The following is a 19836-nucleotide window of genomic DNA, read 5'->3' as shown; positions in this document are numbered from 1 at the left end:
TGCAGGCCCCCTCTCCTCCCTCAGCTGTGCTCCGCGCCTGGCGACGTGAAGCCCCGGTGCAGGCCTACGGGGATGCAGGACCCCGGCCGACCCGGCACCGTCCAAGTTCCCCGGAGGCGGCAGGCCCGGGAGCGGAGCGACACGGAGCCCGCGGGCAGGGACCGCGCGGGCGGGCCGTCGGGAACCAGGCGCGAGCGGCCGGACTGGCGGCGCAGGCGCGCTCCCCTCCGCGCGGCCCGCCCCGCGGGGTCCGCCTCCGCCGGGGCGGGGAGAGCCCGCCCGCCGCTCCTCCGCCTCCGCCCTCCGCCCCGAGCCGGCGGCCGCCTCAGACGCGCGGGAACATGGCGGCGGCGGAGCCCTCGGCCGCGGCGCTGCCGGGCGGCGTGGGCGCGGGCTCGGGGGCGCCGTCGGGCGCGGTGCCGGTGCTCTTCTGCTTCTCCGTGTTCGCGCGGCCCTCGTCGGTGCCGCACGGCGCGGGCTACGAGCTGCTCATCCAGAAGTTCCTCAGCCTGTACGGCGACCAGATCGACCGGCACCGCAAATTCGTCGTGCAGCTCTTCGCCGAGGAGTGGGGCCAGTACGTGGACCTGCCCAAGGGCTTCGCGGTGAGCGAGCGCTGCAAGGTGCGCCTGGTGCCGCTGCAGATCCAGGTGGGTGCCGCCGGCCCGCGCCGCTCCTCAGGTGCCCGCGCCCGGCCGTCCGGGGCGCCCGCCGCCCGCCGCCGTCTCCGCGGGGCGTGGCCCCCGCTGCCTGTCCGCGTCGCTGTGCAGCGTGACGGCGGCTCCGTGAGTGCCGAGAACCGGGGACGCGAGCTGGCCCGCTTCGCAGGTCTGGGTCTCCGGAGCGAAGGTCTCGGGGACGGACCGTTTCCGTGTCCTCCTCGCAGCTGCCCGCGCCTGCTGGTGGTCGCCTGCCGGCCGCCTACCCTGAGACAGCCGCTTGATCCAGAGCCGCAGTATGCTGTTAAATACCCAGCTAACGCCAGCGCATGAATTCTTAGTCTTTAGGCTGAGAAAGTTATATCCTTAAGGATGATTATCTTGCTGTTTTTAAAAGACATACTCCAGGACTATACAGGTCAATCTCTACTCCTCCTTTTCAGATCAGAGAATTCACTGATGGATTTCTGTTTTTGAAAAGTAACAATCTAAAGTATGATTTAGGTATTACACCATTCACGATTGTTTTTTCATAAACTGAAAAACTACTTTTTTTTTGGAAAGCAAAACGGAAATATGGAATTAGGGATTCGGAGGGATTTTAATATTCAATTTCCTGGGGATTATTCCTTAGTTATTTTCACCTGTAGTCAGCAACTGAAACCACCAGGTGTTTGTGCCCAAACACCAGGCCAGAGGCTTCCAAAGCAGGCACTTTGACCTAGATAAAGTTCTTACGATTAGAAGAGAAAGTCTGAAATTCGTGTCCACCCCTCAGAGTCTTGAAATAACATGATCTGATACCCTAGAATTTGTCTGGCTGCCCAGATGGAGAACCTTGGTTCTTGGGTGTTTAAGATTCTTCATTTTTATGTCAAGAGTTCGGACTAATTCGTCCCTTTCACCCTCATTGTCAGTCTGTTCAGGTTATGGTTGCTTAAACCTCCAAGATGTTGGATGTATTTTTGACATATCCATCTGTAAAGGTGATAATCCAAGTATTGAAGAGGCCTGCGGTTAAACTGAGAATGTGGAATTCTTTGTGAAACATCCCGTTATCCTTGGCAAGGAGGATAGATTTCTCAGGGAAGACGAAGTTACACTAAACCAGTCCATACTGTGGCATTTTTATTATTTTGAAAATGTCAAGGCCTCAGTGTAGCCTGACAGCTTTTAAATTAAATATTCTGGAAAAGAATAATGTAACTGAATCTGCCCAAGGTTCCCATACTTACTCAAAAAGGCACTATGTGAGTCAGGTCACTTGTGGCTTTGTGTAGAGTCATGTTTTGTAATGATGTATAACAAAAATAATTAGAAAAATAGCATTACCCTGTTTTATCTGTTACTGATTGTAACTTTTATTACTAGTCTTGAAGAATTCTAACACATCAGTTGTGTGTATATTTTTAGAGTACTTCAAATACTTTTACATTATTTTGATAATTGTAATAGTTTGATTTCTTCAGCCAGGTGCACCTCCTGGCATTGAAGTAGGTGATAGGAAGGAAGATTATATTTAGATACATATATCATATGTCATGTATATCATTTTAAATTTTATTAGTACATGTTTTCAGTACATAATGATTATGTTTATTGTGGGGAGAGAGAAAAGACACTTTTTGTGGTTACTATACTGTATTTTAGGGAACTCATCTGGATTATTCTGGTGACATAGACATTTTATGGCTAGAGACTGGAGTTCATTGCACAAACATATCAGTGGTGTCTCTAAGTGTGTGGCCCGGGGGATGCAAACTTGGATTCAAATCTTCCTTAGGTAGTATCTAACTCATTTTGTAGAAGAGCTGAATGCACAAAATGGGAGGTTACAGGATTGCTTAAGTTTATGTGGCTATGTTCAGTAGCACTTCATTACAGTACAGAGGTTCTCAACACCTGCGCAGCACAGATTCCTGTTTTGTTTAAGGAGATGCTGAGCAGTCTGGAAAACAGGCCACCAACCTGAGCTTTTGTTTGTTCATCCGTCTTGATTCTGCTCATTGGTGTTTGAAATAAATGCCTGTCATATATAGGCTTGGGGTGGCCCACCCATGACTACTGGGTGGGGAGTCTCCTTCTCTAAGGCAGGGGCAGAAAGCTTTGTGTGGTCTCTTGTGTAAATAGTATGAGTTATTACTTCTCCCAGTGAAGGCCCTGGAGCTCCTGGGGCTGACTCACATATTCCAGAAAGTATTCTGAATTTACAGGGGGCTTCTCTTGTCTTTATGCTTGTTGTGTAACCTTGTGACACAGTGGTTTCTTTTACCACTGTGCCCCTGTGGTAGGCTGTGGTTATGTGGGGACTATTCTTTAAAACCTCTATGGGCAGGACCAAGCCATGGTCACTTTTTAGTGTCTCCTTTCTTAAATATTCTATCAAAGTGACTGAGTTTCTGGTGACAGCTCAGTAGCTCATGTTTTGTTAATGATTTATCTTTCTGCATCTTTGTCAAATGCTTGGAGTTTGATGAGTTTAGAGACACAGGGAAAATGTGAAGAACAAAATTCCAGAGTAGGGATTTATGTTATGATTTGCACCTTTTGATTTTTCAGAAAGTATTTTCCAGATTTTAATGAATGGAAATATTTAACCCTGAAAATTCATTTAAATTAGATTTCATTCTGCCTAGTGGATCATTGTTTTTAGATTCGTTCAAGGAGAATGGAGCCCAAGTAGAAGACAGGAGGCTTCAGACATTGTAAGAAGGACTCCAGTGAGGAGGTTATGCTTCTGTGCATTGGTGGGAAGACTTCGCAGCTTTGTGTGAACAGGAGATAAGGGCTTCCCTGAGAAGGTTATTGCCACCTGTTCCTGAGATGGCTCATTGAATCCATCATTCATGTTCTTGGCTTTTTTTGGCTTTGGTTTTTGTGTTTGTTTCCATCATTCATGTTCTTGGGCTTTTTTTTTTTTTTTTCTTTGTTTGTACTCTAAAACAAAGTGTAAATCAGCATAAGCATTTTATAGGTAGAAAAAAACAGTATTTATGGTGGGCAAGGAGGAAGGGGAGGGTTTGGAAAGGAGAGGGAAAGCCATCTGCTCTGCCTTTGGCTCACTAGTTTGAAGAAGGAATGTTTTGATTATAGAACTCTTGCAGGAGGAGCCTAGCAGAAAGCACAGGTAGAAAAGCTGATGCTCAGAAGTTACAGTGCAGAGACAGGAAAGAGGTCTTCTTGGGGCACAGAAGTGCTGTCAGGGCTTTGAGAGAGACACCTGGATCCTGAGGCTGTCCTGTGGTATCCAGCCCACTGGTGTGATGCATGGGTGTTTGTGGTGGGTGTCATTTGAAAGAGTGAATTTTGGGGAAGAATGCCCAAAACAGTATATACTTTTTCTTCTTATGAATATCTTAAGTTTATCTATAAATAAACTGTCTTTGAGAGTGGGAAGTGTCACTTGATTTGGATTTTTTTCATTTAGTTAGCCAAGGGGAATTATAATGTAGATGTAAATGTCACCATGTTCCTTGCTCCTACCCTGTTCACCTTTACCCCAGCTGGAGGCACAGACCTGAAAACACTTCAGTCCTCAGCTCCAAGGTGGATGCAGATAGCTAGCTTTCCTTTAGAAGTCAGAAAGCTCATGCTTAAGTTAGAGATGTTATGCTGGTGATATCAATGTTCACAGTAGGTGAACATGCTGTTTTGAAGCCTACAAGGCCACGTATCTGTTTTGCCAGATTCAAATCATGCAGTGATAAATCTTTGAGAATATCTGGAAATCCAGCTTGTAAATCACTTTCTTAATTGTGTAGACTGTTAGCATAAATTATGCAGTATTTCTAAACATATATGTGTATACAGCTTTAAATAATACTATAGGGACCTAGATAGTAAATATTTAATATCAGCAAAGAGTATGTTTTTAAGCATTTATTTAGCTGTAGAGTGTAGTATCTCATTAGATATCATAACAGCTTGATGCATTTATTGATTTCTTACACGAAACCCATTCAACCCTTGACAAACCACTGTGAGGTAGAGAATATTTTTCTTGCAGTGTTGTAGATAATGAAACTGCTCAGAGATGTTAATGATTTATCTAAGTAACGTAATAGAAGTGAAATTGAAATTTGGACTCAGATTCTAGTACCTTGCACAGGTCTGTGCTGTGCAGAGAATCCTTATGGCCTGGAGAAACAGTGCTGATTTAAATGTGTTGACTTTGGAGCAAGGTCTTCTTGTTGTTGTGGTAATCAGATTTGAAACCTCTGGGAATAAAGTACTGATACATTGGTTTTTCCATGAAACTCTACTCAAGCACCTCATGCTGATTTTGTGTCTTTAATAGATTACTGTTTTTTAAAAATCATGTTTAAAAGTTCAGACTTGAATCATTAAGCATGTACAGACTAGTCACTATAACAATTTGTTAGGGGGCTATAATAGTGTATGACAAACTGAATGGTATAAACAACAAACTTGCCCACCGTTCTAGGGGATGGAGTGAGTCTAAGATCAGAGCATCAGCAGTGTGGTTCTCAGGTGAGGAGGGATCTGTTATGGTTTCTCTTAGCTTCAGGACGTTTGCTGGCAGTCTGTGTGTTCCTTCTCTTCCAGAGTCCTTGCCCCAGTCTCTGCCTGCATAGTCCCAGGGCATTCTTGGTGTGTGAGTGAGTAGCTGTCACGGTGCATTCCCTTGTGATAAGAACACTAGTCCTACTGGATTAGGTAAATCCACCGTATTTCGGTATGACTTTTATCTGAACTAATGATGCCCTATAATGAAGCTATTTCCAACTAAGGTAGTTTTTCTGAGTTTCTGGAGGTGAGGACTTCAGCATTAGCATTTTGGAAGATATGGTGCAACATATGGTACCATGCATCACTCTTGGAGGGACTAGACCTGGTGCATAGTGTATTACTGCACTAGGCCAGATGCCTTACAGCATCTGTCCTAAGGATCCACGAGGACTGAGCAAGGCTGAGGCAGATACCTTGATGGTGTAGCAGTCACTGTTGGAAAGTGGTCAAAGTAAGTACGGTGGTAAAGAAGGGTAAATACTGTTGTGATAATAGTGATGTGAGGTTTGGGTATGAAACGTCTGTTGAATAGGAAATCAGAGATCAGATTCCATCTATGACAGTTCTTAAGAAAGTAGACAAATCCTAGCACTTGGGAGGCTGAAACAGGAGGATCACTGCAAGTTTGAGGACCTTCTGTGCTACATAATGAGTTCAGGGCCAGTCTGAACTGGACAGCAAGATTATCCTTAAATTCAGTCTCTTGAATCTTTGGTTGAAGAAACTATTGGCTCTGATTATCTTTTTATATTTAAATTTGTCTTTATATTTTAGCCATTTACATGTTGTTTTTGTATGTGTGGGAATATATGTTATATATATAAAATGAAGGTATATATGCATTTTTTATATCTGATTTCTTTCCTTGAATGTGCATGGATTTGCAGTTTCTACACTTTTACTTGTGACAGTAGATGTTTGAATCCATTTTATTTTACTATGGCAGGATTAATTATCCTATAACTGCAATATGTGAATGTTTGACTGCTGGTAATATTTTTAGTTAACTGAAAAATGTGTTTTGAAGAGAATTCATGAATCAAAAGTAAGCAATCTATGAATTACACAGTGATATTATTGTAACAATAGCACGATAGAATTCATATGAATTTATGGCTGGGGGCAGAGAGGAATGGTTGGAATTTTTTGTGTTTTTTTGGTAGCCAGAAAATCTTTCTGGTTTGTAAACTATAGAGACTTATTTATGTGGTAACACTTTTTCTCCAATGACTATGTCATAGGATGGCTGTTATTTTTATTTTAAATAAGCTGTTTATTTTAGAATACTTCTAGATTTGTAGTAAAGTGGTAATAATACAGAGTTTTTGTGTTCCTGTCTATACATTCCTCCATCGTCAGCATCTTATGTGTTGTAATACATTTGTGATTTTGTAGTTGTAATACATTTGTGATTTAAACACCACTCTTAATTTGGATATCACCAGCTTTTCCCTAATGTCCTTTTCTGTTTCAGGATCCAGGCTGGCATATTAGTTATATTTAATTCTCTTGTCTCTTTTGGCTTCTATAGGCTGTGACACTTCCTTTGACTTTGCATTGTTTTTAATGACCTCAACTGTTTTGAGGATGCTGGTCAGGTGTTTTAGTAGAATGTCCTTCAGTTTTGGTCTCTGTTGATCCTCTCACAAGCAGATTGTGGGATATTTGAAAGGGAGTTTGTGAAGGTCATTCTCATCATATCCTACTAAGGGTGCATTTTATCAGCATGACATCGGTAATTACATTAATCATGATCACCCAGCTGAAGTGTGCTTGTCAGCTTTCTCCTGTGTTTCAGGTGGAATTATTCTCCTTCCTTTCTGCCTTGCTCTTAAGGTGATTACTAAAATGCAGCTGTATTTAAGGGAATGTGAGAGTATCTACGTAAAACAGGATGTTTTTGATTCACAAAATTATAATTGGTCATATTTGCATAAAGCCTTGCCTTGCCACTGTATTCTTAATGGATTCCGTCTTTGTTTACTGAGAACTCAGACTGGAAAGGTTTTGTAAGAGGTGAAGACTTAAGGACTATGTTCTCTGACCTCTTCAAACTGGATGTAATATTCTGTGATGTGCATTTGGTGTGGTCACTTGTGTGGAACAGGTAATTTCACACCTAAAATGAGGGATAGAGAAGTGCCGAGTAACAGAAACCATTTGAGATCACAACTCTCTATTTAGGAATTTTGGCGAAGGTAGGGTTACTCCTTTACATTTGCCAAATTAAAAATATTTGGGCCCTTTTATATTGCAGCCCTTCTGAAATACTCATAATGAATGAATGTGCTAAAATAGTGTGTTCCTAACCAGCAACTTCCTTAACCAGAGGCCGGGGCTTTGAAACTGGGTTCAATCAGCTTTACTTATATTTGGAATCTTTGCTTTGCCAGCTGTTATTTCTTAGTGCTGTCAGTTTTCCTGCCTTTAGCACTTCCCTTTCTGATTTGATGTCTGTAACCTTCTGGGAGTTTAAAATCCAGAACCACCCACTTGTTAGCTGTGTATTCAGCATCAGGCTATATAGCCTGAGATGGATCTGAGAGTTGTTTTTTGTTCCAAGCAAGTGTAAGCAATAAAAATACTAGAGAATTACCACTAACCCATTTATGTTACTTCCCAGGGCTTTTATTTTGCATACTTGCTGGAAGCAGAATGGTAGGATTGGCTATTTTATTTCTTCAATTTCAAACAGGCTTATTGCAAGCAATCTGCTTGATCTGCTGGGCTGTAATTGCATTGGGGATGACTAGGAACCCACCGTTCAGGTTTATAAAAATGTTGATTTGGATCTTTTTGAGCGGAGATTTAATGTTTCTTGGGAATTTAAAGTGCAGAGCCATAAGTAGTGATTGTTTTTTTTTTTTTTTTTTTTTTTTTAAACAGGAACATAAAAACACAAAAATTGGCCTTGTTGACAGTGCTTCCACATACACATCATACTCACTGCCTTTGAAAACAACCAGAATGGAAATATCATTCTTGCATTAAAAAATGAAACAATAAATCAGCTAGAATTAGAATAGGTATTTAAAGATACTTGGCTGTTTATTTTAATCATTATTAATAAAGCCGAAAACCCATATGCACAGTATTAGAATGGTCACAGCACATCATGAATTTTTCTTTATAGTAGATGCAGTTAATCTGTACACATACTAAAGATCGGTGTCAGCAGGAGATTAAAATGCCAGAGTCCACAGACCAGGCCTTAGAAACACTAAGGGACACACCAACTAGAACAGCCTAGCACTACAGGTGAAAGATGTGTTTTAATGGTTCATTTAATTCATGTAGGAATTTTTCCATAAGGGAGAGACACTAAAGCTAATCCAGGACTGTGCTGGTGGTAAAGTCCCCCCACCATGCAATTGGGACCAAACTGTGCCGGGAAGTAACTAGTAATTGTTGTGGTTAGTTTTAGGGGATGCAAATCAAGGTCATTAGGAGGCAGTTTTATGTGTGGTGTCTAGTGAGAACCTTATTAGTTCATTCAGGAACAGAACACATTCTTTGCAGAACTTTCTGTAATTTGCAAGATAGAAAGTAAAGCACAATGAACGTCTTAAGAATCTAGGGAGATTAAATTCTTGTATTTAACATAGGTCTTTGCTTTTTTGCTAGGTCCTTTTCGGGCCCCAATAGTTAGAGTAGACTCACTGCAGCAACAAGTGTGCACCTTGGAAATCTAATACCGAATCTTTGTCGTAATTCATTGATTTTCCTTGCATAAGAATGCAGATGTCAAATGTGGGTTTGTTCCTCTACATCATTTTGTTTTCTCTTCTAAACTCAAAATTATTTCTGAGACAAGCTTTATATGTCTATCTTGACAGCAGGAATTTTACTTCTAAGCAACACTATCAACAAATTTAAGTTATATTGAAAACTTTTCTGGTTATAAAAGTAATAAAAATATATTTTTAAATAACATTCAGCTCATGGGTTCAGCATTTGGAAAATACTAGAAAAGTATCAGGTATCAATAATAGCTTAAATTATAAACCTATTTGTTAACATTTTTATATATTTTCTTTTCAAATTTTTAAATTATTAAGATGTCATTGAACATCATTCTCTGTAAAATTTACAGTGAGCATTTCTCTTTAGATGGAACAATTTCTTTGCAAACAATATAGATACATTTTTAATTAGTTGAGCAATATTTTACAATGTCATTGAGTTTAAATTTATTAAACCATTTCTGTATTGTTAGTATTTAGTTGGTTACTAACTTTTACTATTAAATACAATTCAGAGAACATCTTTGTGGGTAATTTTTTTTTACAATTCATACAACTTTTTTTAGATAATTATTTTAGAAATTTATGTACTGGTTAAAAACAATACGAGCATTTTCATTCCTTTTTTACCTCTTCTGGAAATGAATGTCATTGTATTACTAGCACTAAATCATTTCTTTTTCTTTTTCCCTCAGCTCACTACCCTGGGAAATCTTACACCATCAAGCACTGTGTTTTTCTGCTGTGATATGCAGGAGAGGTTCAGACCAGCGATCAAATACTTTGGGGATATTATAAGTGTGGGGCAGAGACTGGTACGTTTATCTATTTATTCCAATTTGCTGAAACATGATATATATTCATCTCTACTCTCATATGTATGCTGCTGATTCTTTACTATTTTTTTCAGTTGCAAGGGGCCCGCATTTTAGGAATTCCAGTTATCGTAACAGAACAGTACCCTAAAGGTCTTGGAAGCACTGTTCAAGAAATTGATTTAACAGGTGTAAAACTGGTACTTCCAAAGAGCAAGTTTTCTATGGTATTACCAGAAGTAGAAGCAGCATTGGCAGAGATTCCTGGAGTCAGGAGTGTTGTGTTATTTGGAGTAGAAGTAAGTATTTATTGTTATGCTTTGAACACAATATTACTTGTGGAAATTTTGGTGTTTTCAGAATGCTATGTTGTTTATAGAATGCAATGTAGTAGTAATCATAGTAGAAAATAGACACTATTGATTAAGTGTTCACTATTTTTGTGACGCTGTTCTGTATACTTTGTTGCTATTGGCTCATTATATTCACAACAATCCTATGAGCTCAGTACTCTTAATACCTCCATATTATGGATGTGACAACTAAAATACAAAGGTAGTATACAACTTGCCCAAGTTAGGACAGGTAGGAAAGGACAAGGCTGGACCTGACTGATTTTTAGAGTATGATTTTTAATCTTGTGAAGTCATTTAATTATTTGTAAACCATTTTCACCAAAGGCATTATTTTTATTTTCTGTGTTGCAGGATTTAATTTTACCTGTACTTTGTGAAAACCTTAAGAGGCCTTGGAGTTGTTTTTTAGATGTGAATCATGTAGATTACATTTTAAAAGAAAAAATACTCATAAGTTCTGTTTTTTGGGGGACTGGAAATTGAACTCAGGACCTCGCATTTGCCATGCGGCCATTGTGCCTCTGAGCTATATCCATGGCCACTCTTAGATTCTTAATGATGATTGCAGTTGTTTTGTTCCTACCTTTTAAACCAGTAATAAACTAAAAATTTAAAAATAATGAACAGAGCTATTATGAAAATGAAATCAGGATAATTTAATTTTATATGGTTATGAGCTTTTGATAGTAGGCGTTATAGCAGTAGTTTTTAATTGTGAAAAGATGTGCTCTTACTAAGCAATATACATTAAATATTTATATTATTTTGGTTCAATAATGATACTATAGAAGAAGGCTGTTTGTATAAATGTCATACCAAATGCTATTACTGACCTCTGCATAGTTTTCTTCTTCATAATTAGACCTGATACATTAAGTTCTCGTTGAACTGTCCTTTCTTGCTAATGTTAATGCTAATACTAAGTTTTATGAAGTATCAGTTGATAATTTTCCAAAGCTCTTTTGTCATGAGAGAATATAGTTGACATGCCATTATTAAAATCTGCTTTGGTTGGTTGTATAATTTAGGTAGTATTGAACTGTGGTTTTACTCTAGTTTCTGCTTGTGTGTTGTCACAAGTTAGTATTTACAGAGATGGGATCTGTATAAAATAGTTACAGGGATGTACACTAAAGTATCCACAATTCCAGATTTTTGCAGATGAATAATTGCAAGCCTGAGATACCAATAGATGTTCAAGATGATGTAACTATTTAAAGGCAAAATTGGATGTGGAGTAACATTGTTATAATGCTCTTTTTGCTTTATCCTATTTTTTTGCGCATTTATAAAATACTGTTTTTGCCATGTTTTTACATCCTTTTTTTGTCTTTGTCATAAATTATTTTGACATAAACGGTGGCCTACCTTTGCTACCTGATGTCTTGTAACGATTCAGTCTTCCTACTTCTTTCTCACTCCACAGTGTTGAACCCTTTTTATGGATACAGAAACAAACCTGAATCAGGTGGTCCCATAACTAAGGGGCAGTAGTCATCTCTAAGAAGGTCATTCAGAGCATACAGATAAAAATGTTTTAAAAATTCTCACAGAACTCTAAGAACATATTTAAAGGTCCCCAGTATGAGAAACATAGATAGAATAAAATTGTTGATTTTATAAATAAATAAACCAAAGCCAGGGATGCTGATTTAAGTACAGGCAGCCGAGCTAATTAGAGGCAAAATAGTTGTGGGCCGAAGTCACTAGATGTAATCTCTGCTTTATCATATTGCTGTATATTTATTGGGTACTTTCAGTTGACCGTTTATTTATGAATGCATTTTTACTTTCCCATTAGACTCATGTATGCATCCAGCAAACTGCACTGGAGCTGGTTGGTCGAGGAATTGAGGTTCATATTGTTGCTGATGCCACCTCATCAAGAAGCATGATGGACAGGATGTTTGCTCTTGAGGTAACTGTCCTGCTGGACTCCAAACAATTAGGAGTATTTTTAATTATAATGACAGATTGCTCTCTTAAATTTAAGCTTGGTCTGACAATATCAGACTCATTAGTTTCTGGAGACTTACTGTGTGCCTGCCCACCTTTCAGTTCTTAGCACATATCATGCATTTTGTTTTCTCCTTTGAGGTAGGTTTTTAAAAGATTTTCTCAGGCAGTCTAACCTGAAACGTTTAGAGATTTGCAAAGTGGAAACTCACTTGGGTTTAACTCAGTTCAGCCAAAGCTAGGTTAGAATGGATTTACAACTGGTTCAACCTGATGATAGATTTCATCAGACTTGAATGTTGGAATTAGGAAATGTGTGCCTCCCTGTGTGTGCCATTTACCTACAGTGTTTCATCACTCTTCAGCACTAGAGAGGCATGATATTCCAGGCAGTCAGGAAATCACTGATTATTAGCATTACCTAATGGTAATATTAATGTATGCATTATCGTCAAAACTTTCATAATCTTGGGAAACTTTTACTCAAAAATGTCATGTCTCTTTCATATGTATTTCTGATCCAGTAATAATTTTAGAGTCATATTCATGTGGATTTATATTTATATGCATGTGGATCCAATTGCAGAATTAAATATTTTTACTAAGAAAGAAGTATAGTGGAGTTTTGTTTTGTGGTCCTCCAGTGTTCTCTGCCCAAACTAGCATATGAACTGTTTTCCCTATAGGATTGCTGAATCATTCCTGTAGCCTGAAGTGATCTCCAGGTACTAAGGTAGAGCAGATGAGGAAAGGCAAGATCAGGAAATCCATTCAGTAAAGGCATGGGGAAGGGCTGATGGCTTTAACTGATCATTCCAGTTTGGAGCCCTGCTGGCCTACCCTTTCTCTGTAATTTCCTGAGGTAGTAAGTTTTATATTGAGATAACAAGTGGAAACTAGTTTATTTTCTCAAACTATTTCCAAGACCTTGGGGGCTGTTGGATTTGCTGATATCATTACTAAGTGTGGCTTCTTTCAGTGTCACCAGGGATCTGTAAGCCTTTCTAATGGCCATGAGGTAATCAGCTTTCACTTTTCAAATTTGCTTAATAACCTCAGTTTGCATACCTCACTGTGGGACCCTCTTGCCTCACGGAGCTGCTCTTTTTATTTGTGAATAGCCTTTATTTTGATACAGAGGGCCAGACCTTGCAGCACCACTAAAGAAGTAAACAGCTGAGGACAAAGAAGTAGCTCTCTCCTGCCTACAAAGACATCACAAGGACTTGATTCCTGCCTTAGGCTTCTTAGTCCTATCTTTGTTGTGACATTTATCACAGGAAGTTTTGACTGTTAGCAGTTCCATCTGCCCACAAGACTCACACTAAAAACATAGTCCACTAATTACCATCCATAGCTCACTTTTTGACAGGCCATCTGGTGGGAGTCTAGGAGTCCAAACAATGGGGTGTAGCAAGTCTGTGAATGCAGGAGTGGTGGGGGTTCATGCACATGTGTCCTTGAACAAACTACATGATGTACCTCAGAGTTCTCATTAGTGAAGTAGAAATAATAATGGCAACTACATCACAGGATTGTTTGGAGGATTAAATGAGATAAAGTGTTCCTGGCAGTCTGTAGAGTTATGTGACACAGTATATACTAAAATGCTGGCTGCTGCTTTTTAAAATACTAGTGTTACTTGTTACTGTCTTACTGTTTTTTGTTTTGTTTGTGTTGGTACTGGGAATGGAACTCGGGGCCTTGTGCTTGCCAGGCAGGTGCTGTGCCACTGATCTACATCCCTGGGCTTTGGTGTTGCTTTAGTGAGGTTAGTCTCCCCTAAAATATAAACATATTACATCTAAGACCCAGAAGGGACCAGTCCTGAGCCGTGCTGAGAAAGGAGGGAGAGAATCCCTTGTCAGGATGACTGGGAAGAGCTTGCTTGGGTTAAAGTACTGACTTTGAAAGGCAGAAATGAGAATTAGAATTAGAGATCAGGTCAAGTGGTGACAGAAACACTTGCCAGACTAAATATTTCCTTTCAGTCTTGTCTTCATAATGAAAGTAGTATTGTTTTAATTTACCCTAAGTACTTTGGAGAACTGTGAAATGTTATTCTTTTCTTTTTTTCTATAACTAGGAAGGCTAAAACAGCAATGTGGATAGCTCTCCTTCTTTATTCCTTCAGAATGTCACTATTTAAGATAATTCCTGACACTATCCGTATTACCAATGATTATACTCATAAGGCTTATAGTTAGCAAGTATCAAGGTCTGTAGCATAGGTATTATTCAGTAATTGTGTCAGACATTGTTTCTTTCAATTAGTGATTGTACAGTAACTGCAGAATAAGATCTGATAAAGCCCACTCTTAAACTTGATGTACTTATGAGTAGTTTTTGATGTTGCTCAGAAACTTAATTCCCCTCCCCATCTCATGGCTTTGTGTTCTTGTGTTTTTAGGTATATCATTCAGAAACTTTTCCTTTGACCTAGTGGGCTGGTTTTGCAGGTAAAAGAGAGATTTTCTGGACCCTAATGCACGTGGACCCCTGTACGTTAAACAACCAGAGCTTTAATTATTTCCTCTTTTACCACCCAGAGAGAAAGTGGGCTTGGGTCCAGTATTGTCAGATGGAGGGCAGGAACATGCCAAAAATACTCCTGCTGCTTAGGTGCCCTCTCAGGTTGGGGCAGGGCAGGCACTAGGCCAGTGTCTACCAGCCTGACGTAAACACTTTGTATTTTGGTGTACCATACCTTGTCTAAACAGAGGTTCTTGGCTAGACTGTTGTTTTAAAAGCCCATTCATATTGACTACATTCACTTTTGAAGCTAAGTACTGTTACATAGGTGACCATCTTCCCAAATGATTCTCTGTGATGTGAGTGTCCTACGCTGCCCATGCTATCATCACCAGACTGTCAGCGTCACTGAGGATTGTGCGTGGGAAGGGCCGGGCTCTGGTTGATAGGATGGTAGAAAAAGTTGCTCATTACAGACAGTCTTTTTTCTGAGTCAACAGAATTCTTCCTTAGGCCTGAGTAGTTTCTCTTTGTGCCTCATTCAAGGCCTTGAAAGATGAGAGGGAACTGACATTGGTTGGCATATGAGGTATGTAAAGTACTCCATAGATATCGAATGCCTGTGACTCAGCCTCAGACTGAATCATCAAGAGTTCCTTGGTAACACCAGTAGGGAAGGTGGTTGAAGCTGGGTAAGAGTTGGGCTGAAAAGGAGCAGACTTTCAGGGCTCTCTGCAGCAGTAGACTGCACTTGTGTCTCTGCTTTTCTGTCTGAAGCAAGCACAGGCTGTTTTGATGTTTGAGCTAACGATAAACTGACAAGGGCAAAGGAGTACGAGATAGGACTTTCCAGAAGTCTTAAGAAAATTCATGCTGGAGTTTGACCTTAGGAAGGGCACTAACACTCCTATTCCTTTTCTTGCAAGTCCTGGTCAGCTGCTCTGCCCCCTTTTCTGTTTTCATTTCTTGCAAGTCCTGGTCAGCTGCTCTGTCCCCTTTTCTGTACTGCTGTTGAGGGCCACGCTTGCTTTCTAAGAGCCTTCTGGCCTTTACTCCCTTCTGCCTTAAGGAGGGGTCGCATGAAGGAGAGGTGGGGTCTGCGGATGCAGAAGCATCTGGAGGAAGGTTTGCTTCCTCCACAGGGGTGCTCAGCTGTTCAGATGCTTGCTCCTTTGTGAGGAGAGACTCCTTTGGGTCTGTCTCCGATTTGCCTGGGAATTGTCTCTACTGCCACTTACATGTTTCTTGCAGTGGATGCTTGGGGTGAATGTTTCGCCAGAGATTCCAAGAAAGATTCAGAGAATGAGTCTTCGCTGTGAAATTCATTTCTCTGCTTCTTCCTCCCCTCCCTCTTTTCCTTTTTGATTTTTTGTTTTGCTGTCCTCCATCCCTGTGCTCCCCTTTTCCTCCTTTTTCTTCTCCCTGTTCCCTTCCATAAGATTCCGTAAGTTACTCTGATTCTGCTGGAGCAGTTTGGCAAGGACACTTTTTGCCTGTAAGGAAAACTACACAACTTCAAATACGATGCTCTTGTTTAGTGACTCTAAAGAGTCTGTGATGGCAGTAGAGATGACGGTGCTGGGGTGCATTCTTAAACCTCAGCAGAGAGGCTTCTCTTCTCTTGCCAATCATTTTTAGCCAAAGATGCTCTTATTTATGGAAAGAACTCTCATCTTATATGTCAGATTTCAAGGACAGAAAAAATAAAGGATCTTCATTTTATTGGTGGTAGTCATTTTAATACAATTAAATTTTTTCTTTCTATGAAATTGAATAATTACTTTTCTTTTTTTTTTTAGTTCTGGGGATTGAATCCAGGGCTTCACAACATGCCTTTCTTTTATTCTAATCCATGAGAATAGTTGCAGTGAGTTTGTGGTATGGCTGGTATGGTATGGTCACTAATACTGAGAATAGTTGCAGTGAGTTTGTGGTATGGCTGGTTTCAGAGTCTCTCCCCATCCCTGCAACTGATGGCATGACTCTGGACCATGTTTGTGGTAGCAGACACTAATTATTGTGCCACAGCACACTTTTTTTTTTTTTTTTGTACCAGGAATTGAACTCACAACCTCGTGCTTGCCAGGCAGGCACTTGTACTGCTGAGCTAAATCCCTGGCCCCCACACACTTTTGCTGCTGTGAAATCGTTCATTCTCATGCTCACTTCTTGATTGCCTTTGTTTGTCTTTTCTTTTAAAGCGCCTCGCTCGAACTGGGATCATAGTTACCACGAGCGAAGCTGTTCTGCTACAGCTGGTGGCTGACAAAGACCATCCAAAATTCAAGGAAATTCAGAATCTAATCAAGGCGAGTGCTCCAGAGTCAGGTCTGCTCTCCAAAGTATAGGACACATGAAAGGCTGGTGTCCTACCTACCATCAGAGTGACAGAACTGTATGCCCACACAAATTCTTATCTCTACTAGAATAAAAATGTCAAGTCAAAAATGGCTCCTTTTTTTACAGCTCTTAGTAACACTTAATGAGCTAGATCATTTGGGTACCAGCATTTAGTTACTAATGTCCAAGGCTTCAGGTGCTGCTTACTTCTGTTTTCCTGATGTGTTCTTATTTATTAAAAATTAAAACAGTGGAGGTGCCTGTTTTGTCTGTATGGTACACACTGAGCAGAAGGGGTCCTAAACTGTGTGCCCCGATAATGGTTTGCTGTTTTGTTATGTAAGATGTGTTATTTTAATGGATTCAGTGCTTTACAGGTTGATGCAGTAGGATTATTATGGGTGAATTTAAACAGAGGACTGCACTTACGTTATCTACTTGTCTTATAGTGTTGTTGACTTTACTTATTGAGTGAGTTTTATTGATCTAACCTGACCAAATTATGTGGAATAATTATGTGTCCTTCTAGTTTGAGCTGATTTTCTTACGCTGGTCCACTAATTCTCAGTTAATGTTTTCTTTTTTTAGCCGAATCTCTTCCCTAGAGAGACTCATTGAATCCTTGCTTATTTTAACTTTGTAAACAGACAGAATGATTTGCAGTGCCACATAATTGGTAGAGGGTCATTTTAACATCATTAAAATAGGACGTTAGCTGAATATCTTTACAGCCATTGTGAGTACATTTCTAGTATGCACAGATTTAGCAAAAAAGGTAAAACCTAAATAAAATATAGTTTTAAAATGTTAATATTGTTTCATATTTTGTTCACCTAATGTCAAAATATTATAAAGCAAAAGGCATCTGTAATGATTTAGTAGTACTAACATTGTGATTATTATTATTACCTTTCAATAAATTTATTTTCATTAAATACTTGGGATGTTTTGAAACTACGTTTCTTTTTAATAGTCTGTGAAATGTGGAAACATTGTCTTTTCTATTAAAGTAATTAAAAAGCTGCTTATGTGAATGAAATTATTTTGTCCCCCACAAGATGGCTCTATGAGTATTTTTCTAGAGAGTCTAATATTAATTCAAAAGTAATAAAATTTTGACATTTATAATATTTCAACTCATGGGAATTTTCAAAGAAAAATTATTTGCAGATGGATTTTACTGAAGGCCCTATATTAAGAGCAGAACTGTGTGTGTGTGTGTGTGTGTGTGTGTGTGTGTGTGTGTGTGTGTGTTTCTTGGTCAGTATTAACAGCTACAACTTAGTGTTCTTATTGTTGTGTTTAAATATTTTTTGCAGATATTTGTGAATAAAAAAAGAAAGATTTCTTATTTTAAAATAGTTTTTAATAAATTTAATGTAGAGTTTCTCAAACTTTAATGTTGGTTCACATTATCTGGGGATCTTGTTAAAATGCTTATTTTTGTATTTTTTTTATGTTTCAAAAAAAAAAAAAAAAGGCACTCGCCACCAGTTTGGCTCAGGAGGAACCGCACTTGGAGCAGCAGGGCACTCAGGCCTTCATGTCTCAATGAAGTATCACAACAGTGCAGCCTCGTCACCGCTGAAATTGTTTCCTTGATGCTGAGTTAGTTTCCTTTGGCTGCCATAGTAAATTACCACAAACTTCATGTCTTACAACAACAGACTGTACTAGCTTACAGTTCTATAGCTTAGCAATCACACATGGGTCTCACTGGGCTGAAATCAAGCCTCGTATTGGAAAGCAAGGCTGTGTTCTTTTCGGAGCCTGTGGGGAAATTTTCTTTCTTTTTGTACCATACTTCTGGATTTCACATATTTTGGCTTGTGCAGTTCTTTTCCTTCATCATGTAGGGCAACAGAAGTAGGTCTGCTCCTTTGTTTGTCCTGTTTGACTCAGTTCTCCCCTTTACTTTTCTCACTCTCAGTGATTTAAGGTTCACTGAGGAGCAGTTTATTCCATCTGCAAATGTGATTCCCTTTGGCCATGTTACATACAGAGTCCAGGGAGCAGGAGGTGTAGGTATCTGTGTGTAGGCTGTGTGATTCAGTGTTTTATTTCATTCATCCCATTCCTATTCCCATCTTTTTCTAGGTTATAAATTCCTTGAAGGCAGGGCCTATGGATTACCTATGCTTACCTGGAAATACTTTGTGCCTACTCAGTTTTAAGCATCATCTTCTATGCCGGGATTAAAACAATGCCCCTGAAAATTTAGAATGTGATACAAAATCGGACATATCATAAACTTGCAGTAATGTTCCTGAACATTAATATATTAAAAGTTAAAAATAACTTAAGAACTCTGTTTTTTTTTTTTTTAATTTGGTAGATCATGCCAAGGTGGTAAGACTTTCTTATTATAGGAAAATAGAATTTATTTTAATAGCATCTATAACTTTTAGGATAGTGACATTTTTAATTGAATTTGAGAACATAAGCAAAGGAGTGAGTCCAGTGTGTGTAATTACAAGGGAGATTACGGAAAGAACCATAAGGCTTCAGTTACTGAAATGTTAATACATCTGTAGAAACTCAATCTGAAATTAATTGGTAACTTACTCCAGATAACCTCTTACATTCTCTAAGATACCACATTTCCCTACTTAAAGGGAATGTTTTCCCCTTTTAAAAATTGATATTTGGATAAAATGAGTTTAGAACTCAGTAGAATTATGAATATCATACAGTCAAAGGTGGTTTTTGGTTCTAAAATTTCAGTCGCGTTTTATTTTACAGATACAGCTAATGACGTTCTGAGAGATCAGTGGCTTCCAAAGTCACACAGCCACCTGAAATCATCTCTGTCCTATGTTTTTTTAAATGGCTAGTGCTAAAAATTATGAGAAGGAAAAATACAAATGTGCAGAAAAGGATGCAGTTTACATTTTGTATAACATTAGGCTGTTGATGAGCAAAGCTGTTATGATATGATCATGGCTTTTCCTGACATATCTTCAAT

General features: G+C 39.3%; 1 protein-coding gene across 1 annotated transcript; it reads left to right on the top strand.

The window, feature by feature from the left end:
• Nucleotides 1-314: 314 nt before the first annotated feature.
• Isoc1 (isochorismatase domain containing 1) lies at nucleotides 315-17895 on the top strand. The gene is made up of 5 exons (XM_003477362.5): nucleotides 315-650; nucleotides 9628-9747; nucleotides 9843-10046; nucleotides 11905-12021; nucleotides 16733-17895. Exons 1-5 carry the CDS (start codon nucleotides 342-344, stop codon nucleotides 16877-16879), a joined length of 897 nt encoding a protein of 298 aa, XP_003477410.1. The 5' UTR covers nucleotides 315-341; the 3' UTR covers nucleotides 16880-17895.
• Nucleotides 17896-19836: the final 1941 nt, after the last annotated feature.

This window comes from Cavia porcellus, unplaced genomic scaffold, assembly GCF_034190915.1.
Source record: "Cavia porcellus strain 051 isolate PalLab524CR breed Dunkin Hartley unplaced genomic scaffold, mCavPor4.1 scaffold_21, whole genome shotgun sequence".
Classification (NCBI taxonomy): domain Eukaryota; kingdom Metazoa; phylum Chordata; class Mammalia; order Rodentia; family Caviidae; genus Cavia; species Cavia porcellus.
Note: the sequence above shows the minus strand (reverse complement) of the source record. Positions and strands in the feature narration are given on the sequence as shown.

Excerpts from the sequence above, each read along its gene's own strand:
- Isoc1 (XM_003477362.5), top strand. The coding sequence starts at position 342 with ATGGCGGCGGCGGAGCCCTCGGCCGCGGCGCTGCCGGGCGGCGTGGGC. Across the intron at positions 651-9,627 it reads TGGTGCCGCTGCAGATCCAG|CTCACTACCCTGGGAAATCT; the intron begins GTGGGTGCCGCC and ends TTTTTCCCTCAG. Across the intron at positions 10,047-11,904 it reads TTGTGTTATTTGGAGTAGAA|ACTCATGTATGCATCCAGCA; the intron begins GTAAGTATTTAT and ends CTTTCCCATTAG.